Here is an 11,469-nt window from a genome sequence, read left to right as displayed (position 1 = left end):
ACAAAGAGTTGGACATGACTGAGCAACTAACACGTCATTTCTTCCTCTTATATAATACTCAAAGTGTTCATATAAGATTTTATTGCAAGAACCGAAACACCTATAAATAATAGCTTAATTATGATCACTGAGAACTGTGACCTTACATCAATCAACATGACTTTCCTATTTGTTCCAGGAAATTCTTGCCAACAAAGATAGCTGTAAATAAGCACATAACTTAATTGTCTTCATTGTTAGCTTTATAAACTTCCTGAAAATCTAATTATGTGAACAACAGGTTACTCATCTGGGTAAAAAGCTTCCCTCTCATGCACTAAGAAGCTGAATTGGTCACCCAACTGGGCAAATTCCTGTTCTTATCGAAAAGGCCACATCTGCCTTCAAGTCCTGCATCTTGCCATGTCCACCAGAACTAAACTCTTATACCATGTACTATGTCTAATCCCAGTTAGATCTCCACATCAAAAAGACTACCTTAAACCATTCCAAACTAGATTTGAAAAGCCTTATAAAAATCATCCTTGAATTCCCCTCTAAGACACTACAAAAATTATGATACATCAGTGTTCTCCCTTAATGCAGTAAGTGAGAAACTTGGTTTTAGTTGAATAGGTTAGTTTGGTGGTCTGGTGGGAGGAAGGGGTGGATGGAAGTAGATAACTGCGGTGAAGAGACTTCACAATCAACAAAGTTTGGGAAATGTATTACAACCTCATGCAAATTTTAGAGTATGTGTGAAGCTCCATTTTACTGTTCTGACAGAGACTCATTGCTGTCATCAACAGATTATACTAGGAATACAGAGAGAGGAAGCCAAATGCCTAAACAAGGAAATCACACCAAAATGAAGACAGTTAAGCAGTGTTGAACTTCCTTTCTTTCCTTTCTTCATGTAGACAAAAAATGAGAAGCTCTGAGTCAATATAGTCAATTACTTCATTGGTATGCCATATGAAAATTTATAATACTTCATCTAGACTGATTTTGAGATTGTGCCCTCCTACTTTGCACCTTCACTTCCAGGATAAAGTTCTTAGCCTACAAAGCCAAGCCCTGTGTGCTCCTAACTGCAACCTACCTCTAGGCACCTCCACTCAAACTTGAAACTGCAATATTTTAATTCCTGGATTTTCTGCATTCAATTTCCTGAGCTTGAAATCCCACTCTTCCTCTTGCCGCCTTTCTCAATTCCTAACCTTTACGACACAATTTAGGCATGATTTCCTTCAGGAAAGCCTTCAAGCCCTCGCTGGGGATGGGGTTCTACAGCCCCGTGCAACACTCAAGCACTGACTCTATTTATCTGTTTACAGAGCTACTAAACTGAATTTCTGAGTTTCCTGAGGGCAAATTCACTAACTTACACGTATTTCTCATAAATCCTCCGGGCATCAGGCTGTGGGGCTCAATAAATGTTAGCTGAACTAAATGCCAGGGTGGGAAAATTGATGGCTAGGTCAGAAAATGAACTTTCAAAGCATGAAAGATTGTAAACTGCAAGGATCTCCCTAGCTTAATTGCGCTGTAGGTTGGCAGAGGCGCCACGGAGGTGAGTCATGGGATGTCAATGAGGTCACAGAACTGTGAGGCCGAGTTAAGTCTTTAACAATAACCCTGCTGGCAAAACTGACCAGGAGCGGAGAAGGAGTGGCGGGTCTCCAGGATTAGGTGCCAGGTCCCACTTTTGAATCATCTTTCCACAGGAACCAGAAACCACGAAATGAGCCGGAGACCGTTGAGGCAATGAAGGAGGTGCTTCGGCAGAGTGGCGCTCAGTTGCTCCGACCTCCAAGTCCACCAGCACCCTCTACGGACACAAGGCCAAAGGGCCAGGCTGCCTCCTCACAGCGTCAACTGCCCGTACCCTTTCTATGACGCCTCATTTTACTCTTGACAACTCTTTCTCACAGTCTCCGGAATCCAGGTGCGGCCAGCCTCGCCAGAGCCCACGTTTGACTTGACAGAGCGCACTTTTGACAGGACTTGGCTGGGCGGGTGCCAGCGAGGCCGTCTCACCGCCCACGTGACGTGAGGTGTCCTGCATTTGTTCTAACGCTACAGATTATGAGTTCAAAAACCTGGGCTCACCTCAATCTGATCAACGACCCTGCTTCAGGGTCTACCTGTCTCCCCAAATTCCTCCCTTAACAAGCTCTCCACTCCATTTTCCCAGGGAGGTGCAGCCGGAAGGGGCGGGCCTTCCGCCCGGAAGCGGGGCTCCCGTCACTATGGCTTCTCGTGGGGTAGTTGGTATTTTTCTACTCTCTGCTCTCCCCCTCTTGTGTCTGGAACTCCGGCGTGGGATACCAGACCTGGGTAAGTGTTGGCTTTTCCCGTTTGACCCTCAAACTCGGGTAACGGCCCCATGAACACTGCGTTGAATTTCCGTTTTCCAGCCGCGATGCCTCTGGGTGGCTTTGACTACGACTCCCAGGTTGCACCGCGCCGGCCTCCCTCTTCCGGATTCAGTTCTGGGTCGGGGTCTGGGTAGGGGTCTGGTAGGGTGAAAGCAATGCTGCATTGAGGAAGTTGACTCCCGGTGGCTGAAAAAGTCGCCTAGATCTGGTGAGGTGTTGCGTGTAAGGGAACAGAGCCAGAAAGCACAGGAACAAATATATACACGACTTTCAAATTGTGTTGAATGCTGAAAAAGAAAAAAAAAAACAACCGGCTGAGGAATTTAAGCCGAGCTTTAAATGATAAAGAATCAACTCTCTGAAAAGCCGGAAAACATTCCAGACAAAGGAATTGTGACTCGTTGGAGGAAAAGGATGAAGACCATTGAGGCTGGATCAAGGAGACACAGAGGGAGATTGGCTCAAGATAGTACCAGTAACATTCATTTAGCACCAAATTCTAAATGCTGTTCATTTATTATCTCATCTAATCCTTTTTACAATCAGTATGAAAGGCAAAAAGATGGGTACTATTATAATCCCTATTTTTGTTGTGCAGTCGCTAAGTGGTGTCCGACTCTTTGACAGCAACCCCATGGACTTCAGCACACTAGGCTTTTTTGTTCTTCACTATCTCCTGGAGTTTGCTCAAATTCATGTCCATTGAGTTGGTGATGCCATCCAACTATCTCATCCTCTCTTACCCCCGTCTCCTCCTACCTTCAATCTTTCCCAGCATCAGGGTCTCTTCCAGTGAGTCATTTCTTCGCATCAGGTGGCCAAAGTATTGGAGCTTCAGCATCAGTCCTTCCAATGAACATTCAGGGTTGATTGCCTTTAGGATTGACTGGTTTGCTTCCCCTGCATTCCAAGGGACTCTCCACAGTCTTTTTCAGCACCACATTTGGAAAGCATCAAGTCTTCTTGTCCTCAGCCTTCTTTGTGGTCCATCTCTCACATCTGTACATAACTACTGGAAAAACCATAGCTGTGACCATACAGACTTTTGTCAGCTAAGCGGTGTCTTTGCTACTTAATACACTGTCTAGGTTTGTCATAGCTTTTCTTCCAAGGAGCAAGTGTCTTAATTTCATGGCTGCAGTCACCATCTGCAGTGATTTTGGAGCCCAAGAAAATAAAATTTGTCACTGTTTCCACTTTTCCCCCATGTATTTGCCATGAAGTGATGGGACTGGATGCCATGATCTTAGTTGTTTGAATGTTGAATTTTAAGCCAGCTTTTTCAGTCTCTTCTTTCACACTCATCAAGAAGCTCTTTAGTTCCTCTTTGCTTTCTGTCATTAAGTGGCAGAAACTGAGATATAGTGAGGTTAAGGGACTTACTTAAGGCTTTTCAGAGGTCACTGGGTTCTGTGTGGAGAATGTTTTGTGGGGATGCTACAGCAGAAGCAGTGAGGCATGTTAGGCTTCTGAAGTAGGGAAATCATGATGACAGTTGGCCTGGACTAGGATAACAGAGGAGGTGAAATGTGCACAGATTTGGGATTTTAGCCAAGTAGAATCAGCAGGATTGTTGATGGGTTAATGATTTGGGTGAGGGAAAGGAGAGATTCAAGGATAACTCCTACATGTGGCAGAGAACAACTTCAAGCAGTTGGTGGTACCAGTGATAAAGGGGAAAATGAAAGGAAACGTGGACTGGTGGAGAATTCATTCATTTTTGGACATATAACTGATCTGTTTACATGTCTGTCTCCCTTATTAAACTCACTTCTAAAATGGTCCACTATGAGAATTCCCTGGAATTGGTTAGGACTTGCACTCTCGCTGCAGAAGGCAGGTGTTCAATCTCTAGTCGCTGCATGCATGCATAAATCAATGAATGGATGAGAAAGAAAGAGAGAGGGAAGAAGGGAATTAAGAGACCATGATGAAATTTAACTTTGTATATTTCCTCTCTTTACCCCTACCCCCAAGAAGTCAGGTGCCCAGAACGTTGCATGAAATAAGAAATTAAAATGGCTTTTAAAAAATCTACAGACATTCTCTAGAAGTTTCCAGCCATATTGGAATCTAACAAGATCTTTATCTAAATGATAGACAGAAATGTTAAATTCACACTTATTCCAGAATCTACCTGCTTCCTTACCTTACAGAATTCACCGTTACTCTGCTCATCTATAATCTACTTTGCACTATCATTTGAGTCACTAGTCAATGAGAAGGTGGTTACTCAGGGTTGCAGAAGATGTTCACACAATAAGCTCTGACCACAGGATAATATACTTCTTGAGGACAGAGGCCCCCCCAACCCTTCTTCTTTTTTTGTATTCCCATCACTTATCACAATATCTAATTTAATAAAAGTAAAAAATTCTAGAAAATGCAACTGGGCTCCTGTAGCCTTTCCACTTACACGTTTTCACTTAACTCCTTTCTTCTAGGATCCTCTCACAATTGTGAACTGGGGGTTGTCTACTTTGGTTTCTTGTTACTGGTTCTGCAGATATACAGAAACAGTATTTTAGTCTATTTTAAAAATCATACATCTCAGTGCAACAGCTGCAGGGCTGGTTAGGTTTGGACCAGGACTTAGAGATACTGCTACTTTTAGCTGGAGCTGCTAATTGAATTACCAAAGAGAATTCAGACATGTTCATTCACCTTTGCTATATTTTTGGACATATACTGAGAAATGATCCGTTTTTTTTCTACTCTGTACAAGCATTCATTGCTGATACATTTTTACTTATACTTAAGCTAAATGTTTTAATACTGGTTCATCACATTTGTTATCCTTTGAAGTGTCCTGCATATGGGCTCTTGAGCATAGTATAAACAAAACACCTCAACTTAATTTAAAAATTTCTTACTTGAGAGGTGTACACATAAATCTAGTTCTTTTGTATTCCCATTTGAAATTGCTTGCTTGTTAGAACAAAAAGCAGTGTTATGGAACATAAATTCCATAAAGCATTTGTTTCTCTAAATAGGAATACTCTAGTTATCAAATTACTTTTGAAATGATCATAGTACTCTAGAGTTAATTACATGTCATATTGAACAATACCTGAATCAGTAGTTAATGCTGGCAAAGGTTGGAGGGGCTGTAATGCAAAAGAAAACAAAAAAACTTTAAACAAATTTAAATTGCTTATTTTTTTAAGGATGATATATAATATGTATGTGTGTGTGTATATATATGTATGTTTGCATGTATATCTGTTTTCAGTTAAAAATAAAATATTTAAGTCTGTATATACGATTCCTTCATTAATTCTTAGTTATTTGACTAACTGCTAGTCCCCATCACACTGGTAAGATGGTTCCTCTGTACTTTTGCCTGGTAACTTTTGAGAATTACACAACAAAACTAGAAATTCGTGGAGGGTGGAAACCATTTTTAATCCAACTTTATACGTACACTCCCTACCATTTGGCAAAGTGTATTACACAAAGAAGGTACTTGTTACATTTTTGCTGATTAATTTTCATTTGGTTCTTAAAATAGTAAAAATCAAGTACTGAAATTTTAATTTTTTCTAGGCAAATGTGTATCTAGTAAATTTATTTACAAATGATGAAGTAAATATTGAGCAATAGAGAAGTACAGAGTTGCATAATTTACCTGTGAGAAGAATTTGGTGTTTCAGTGGAAGTGGATTTTTTTAAATAGAACTAGAATCTGATAAGATGATATTATCACAGTTTAATTCCCAATTATATGGATTATTTTCTTTCCTTCTCTGGGCAGAAAGGAAACCAGAATTTATGCATTATTGATAGTCATATATTTATAAGTGTAGCCAGTTACTCAGATTATACTTATATTCCTGAGAGAGAAGATGTCCTAGAATCGTTTTCTGAAAACTTGTTCTGGTAATGACAGTCATGATGAATTCTGTTGACCAAAGGAGACTATATGAAAATTCTTAAGACAGTTACATACCTTAACTTTAACTGTACTTTTCTAGTACAGATAATCTAATGTATTAGTACTCATTATTAGTGTCAAAAAAATGTTTTGAATTGTAATTATAATTTTTTTTAACCTTTATAAGGAATCAAAGATCTGATTTTGCTGTGTGGCCGGATATTCCTACTGCTTGCTCTTCTTACATTAATTATTTCTGTGACTACCTCATGGGTTAACTCGTTTAAACCTTCCCAAGTTTATCTGAAAGGTAAGTTTATTGTTTATGCTACCCTTTTATATTTTTCTACTGAAATTTCTTTCCTTTATTCGAGAACTTTTGCACAATAAGCATCATTGTACCATTAATTTGTGCTGCGTAATTTATGGTAGAGTAATACTTGCAACTTTAGTTAACAATTTTGAATGGACTATACCCCAAAATTTTTATGAGAAATTGTTCTTTTTTCTTGTATATACATCTGAAACTATATAATTTCCAACCCAAACTTTAAAAGGTCTATACAACAGCAGAGATCCCTTCTCTTGACATTCAGTGGCTTATAATCTAATATTGGTTAAGTCACTGCAAGGGTTGCCACTCACACCCCACGTTGAGAATCTAGGTATATTGCTTTTACCATCATGTCCAAGGGTGACCAAATGGCTGCAGCAAAGTATTCTACACCTCATGTGTGGGAATGGGCTTCTGTAGAGCTGCTAAACCCTACCCGGCACCTGCAGAAAAAAAACCCCACCATCACTATTCTTGAAGTCTCCCTACCAAAACTGTAACATGCAATATTAATACATGTCAGAAAGTTTTTGTTTCAGAACAGACCTTTTCCTACAGATTGACATTTCTTACAGAAAGAAATTTCTTGCAGATTTCTGTGTTTCAACTGTCTGTGTCTATCTTATCTTTATTATTTGAAAAATAAGTCTGTTTTTTGAAGACTTTTCTCTCCCCAAATGTGAAGATCTACAGATGATTTTCAGAGAAAAATAACATTCAACTTACTGATACATGGGAATTAAAAAGCACTTCTATGTTTTGTTATCTTAGAAGAAGAAGAGAAGAATGAGAAAAGGCAAAAACTTGTGAGGAAAATACAACAAGAGGCACAGGGTGAAAAGGTAAAGCCTATTTTTTGGAAAGTATATAGAGAAAATATGAAAATATCCGGGGGAATTTCAAATTTAGGTCACAACTGAGCAACTTTCACTTCACTTCAGAGAGCTGTCTTCACTCCTGGCCTTACTGCCCATCACCCTTATAGCCCATCTAAAAGAATTAAAAGGTATAACCATTGAGAAGTGAAAGTGAAAGTCGCTTAGTTGTGTCCAACTTTTTGCGACCCCATGGACTGTACAGTCCATGGAATTCTCCAGGCCAGAATACTGGAGTGGGTAGCCTTTCCCTTCTCCAGGGGATCTTCCCAACCCAGGGATCAAATCCAGGTCTCCTGCATTGCAGGCGGATTCTTTATCAGCTGAGCTACCAGGGAAACCCATAATTCAGTGGCATTTAGAATATTCACAATGTTGTACAACCACTACCTCTAGTAGTGGAACTATCACTAGTTCCAAAACATTTTCATCACCCCAGAAGAAAACCCCACACCCATTAAACAGTTATTTCCCCATTCCTCACTCCTTCCATCCTCTGGCAACCGTCTGCTTTCTGTTTGTATGGATCTGTCTGAATGTTTCATACAAGTGAAATCATATAACTTGTGACCTTTTGTGTCTGACTTCTTTCCCTTGCCTAATGTTTTCCAGGGTTCATCCATATAGCATAAATCAGCACTTCATTCCTTCTATGACTGAGTCACATTCCACTGTATGGATGGATCAAAATCTGTTTATCTGTTCACTGATGGACAGGTTGTTTCCACCTTTGGACTGTTGTGGATAATGTTGCTGTGAATATTTGTGTGCAAATGTTTGAGAACTTATTTTCAACTCTGAGGCTATATACATAGAAATGGAATTGCTGGGTCATATGGTAATTCTATATATTAACTTCTTGAGGAACTGCCAAACTCTTTTCCACACCATTTTGTATGTCCACCAGCAATTTCTGAGGGTCTCAGTTTCTCTACAGTCATTTCCGATTTTGGTAGTCTTCTCTTTTTCTTAGTCAAGTTAAAGGTTAATTTTTTTTCAAAGAACCACTTTTTGGTGTCACTGGTTCTGTTGCTTTTCTATTCTATTCCCCATTTTTATGTCTTATTATTTGCTTTCATGTGCCAGCTTTGTGTTTAACTTGTTCTTTTTCAAGATTTATAAGATGTAAAGTTAATGATTTGATATCTTTTCTTCTTCTTTAATTAGATATTTATAGCCATAACTTTACCTCTGAGCACTGCTTTTGCTTCATCCTATCCAAGATTGGTTTTGCTAACTAGAAGTTGCATTTACCATGGATGATCATCTAACAGTTATTTTTATGATCTTGAAATGTCAGGTAGCACTTGGGCATACTTATATCTCCAACCTTAGTAAGTTTTTGTTGCACTGAAAACCCATTAAAGGATGTATCGGCAGACTGCCATACAAGCAGAAGGATAGAACATTTGTTTTTCTTTGCATTATGTACAAATGCAAATTTTTAGAGAGTGATGCAACAGTGGAGGATGTAGGTTTTTTGGCAAAACTGAATTAGTATTAAAACATCACTTCTTACCTGGTTCTTATTTACAACTTTATAGACAATGTAAATAAAATCTTAGGGGTGTTAATGTATAGTCACCTGATTTTTTTTTTTTTTGGAACAGGTCGGCAGATACATAGAGAATGTTCTAAAACCTAGCCAGGAAATGAAACTGAAAAAGCTGGAAGAACGCTTTTATCAGATGACGGGTGAAACCTGGAAGTTAAGCAATGGTCATAAACTTGGGGTTAGAAAATATTCTCATTTCATATTTTTTAATTCTGCTATTGTTTATGTTTCCTTTAACATATACTAATTTTTTTAAATTGCAAATTATTATTCCAGTCTATTTTATGAGTCTTTATTAATAATGTTTATATATCAGTTATATATATATATATAGTTTTTATTGGTCATATTTGTATGTCAAATGTTTAAGTGGTTTTTGGTGCCTAAAGAGCATATAACTTAGATCCTCGAAAAGTTCTAACTTAAGGCAGTCTGAGAAAACTGTTGACTAAATCACATCTTTTATATGAGGGCATCCAAATCTCTTGGGTATTATAAGCTCACATTACATTCATTCTGTTTAACTCTGTTTTTGTGAAGCCAAATTGACCTTTGACTTTCTTCCTTTGGCATTGAGTATAAATTTTGTCGTTTGCAAGTGAAAGTTTACAACGTTAAGTTCTCTTTCAGAGAAAAAAGGATTTTCATAAAGAAATTCATTTTTAGAGGAACTGGCTGTAGATTTTTTTGTGTAAGATCCTTTCTGTCCCAAAGACTTTTTTTTGCTTTCTGTTTACACTGTACCTTTCATCATCTCCTAAAGAAGATGATCCAGTAGGGGTAAACAGGATTCTGACAGTGAAGCTGAATGTTTGTATCCATTTCATAATGGTAAATATGTCATGAAACCGTCAAGGGTTGGTAAGAAAGGTAATGTGAAAGATGGCAACATAAAATGCAACTGCTCTATGTAGTGACTTCACTTCTGAATTGAGTTTGCTTTTGACCAGGGTGATGAAGATTTGGAACTTGATAGTGAGAGTCAGACATCTTTTGAAACATCAAACAGAGAAGCAGCAAAGAGACGGAACTTGCCTATGCCTGTAACCAGAGTTTCACCACCCGCTGAGCAGCCCACGAAGAAGGAGGTTCATTACTTAATATCTGGTCACTGAGCTGTATCCGTGTACAGTATGGATATTGTTCTTTGGGTGGACGTGGTATACTGAGGGAATCCAGATGGTGTCTTCATTAAGAATCACTTCAGCTTCATTAAGAATCACTTTTCTTGTTAAATACTAGCATTCTGAGCCAAACTTACAAGGAATCTAGGAAGATAAATGATAGTACATTTAGTAAATAGTTCTTTTTAAGGAAGTAATTTAATTATGTAGAAATAAAAAAATGCAATATTTACTAACGGAGACATTCCTTTGGGGAGCTAAGATACAATGAAGTCATATATTTTGTTGTTTAGTCGCTCAGTTATGTCTTAACTCTTTCTGACCCTGTGGACTACAGCATGCCAGGTTCCTCTGTCCTCCACTATCTCCCAGAGTTTGCTCAGACTCATGTTCATTGAGTCAGTGATGCCTTCCAACCATCTTTTCTTCTGCTGCCCCCTTCAGTCTTTCCCAGCATCAGGGTCTTTTCCAATGAATCAGCTCTTTACATCAGGTGGCCAAAGTATTGGAGCTTAGTTGAGTGGCTAACGTTATTAACATGAATATATCATTGTCCTCAGTGCCCCTTTTAGGGAATGAGTTAGCAACCATTCACTCTGGAGCGATGTCCAGGTTTATTATTCCTTCTTTTCTTTTTTTTTTCTTTTTATTTTTATTTTTTATTATTATTATTATTTTTTTCCAGTGGGTTTGTCATACATTGATATGAATCAGCCATGGATTTACATGTATTCCCAATCCCGATCCCCCCTCCCACCTCCCTCTCCACCCGATTCCTCTGGGTCTTCCCAGTGCACCAGGCCGGAGCACTTGTCTCATGCATCCCACCTGGGCTGGTGATCTGTTTCACCATAGATAGTATACATGCTGTTCTTTTGAAATATCCCACCCTCACATTCTCCCACAAAGTTCAAAAGTCTGTTCTGTATTTCTGTGTCTCTTTTTCTGTTTTGCATATAGGGTTATCGTTATCATCTTTCTAAATTCCATATATATGTGTTAGTATGCTGTAATGGTCTTTATCTTTCTGGCTTACTTCACTCTGTATAATGGGCTCCAGTTTCATCCATCTCATTAGGACTGATTCAAATGAATTCTTTTTGACGGCTGAGTAATATTCCATGGTGTATATGTACCACAGCTTCCTTATCCATTCATCTGCTGATGGGCATCTAGGTTGCTTCCATGTCCTGGCTATTATAAACAGTGCTGCGATGAACATTGGGGTGCACGTGTCTCTTTCAGATCTGGTTTCCTCAGTGTGTATGCCCAGAAGTGGGATTGCTGGGTCATATGGCAGTTCTATTTCCAGTTTTTTAAGAAATCTCCACACTGTTTTCCATAGCG

The 11,469-nt window shown here is 38.8% G+C and overlaps 2 protein-coding genes across 3 annotated transcripts in view; one reads left to right on the top strand and one right to left on the bottom strand.

The window, feature by feature from the left end:
* The window catches only part of PCDH11X (protocadherin 11 X-linked), a 985,621-nt gene that overhangs the window by 817,580 nt on the left and 156,572 nt on the right, over positions 1 to 11,469 (bottom strand). The window lies entirely within an intron of this gene.
* Positions 1,628 to 10,268, top strand: LOC122434890 (UBX domain-containing protein 8-like). Its single transcript, XM_043458689.1, has 5 exons — positions 1,628 to 2,319; positions 6,422 to 6,544; positions 7,340 to 7,410; positions 9,054 to 9,176; positions 9,949 to 10,268. Exons 1-5 carry the CDS (start codon positions 2,232 to 2,234, stop codon positions 10,111 to 10,113), a joined length of 570 nt encoding a protein of 189 aa, XP_043314624.1. The 5' UTR covers positions 1,628 to 2,231; the 3' UTR covers positions 10,114 to 10,268.

This window comes from Cervus canadensis, chromosome X, assembly GCF_019320065.1.
Source record: "Cervus canadensis isolate Bull #8, Minnesota chromosome X, ASM1932006v1, whole genome shotgun sequence".
Taxonomy (NCBI): Eukaryota; Metazoa; Chordata; class Mammalia; order Artiodactyla; family Cervidae; genus Cervus; species Cervus canadensis.
The sequence above is the reverse complement of the archived record's forward strand: the minus strand, read 5'-3'. Positions and strand labels throughout refer to the sequence as shown.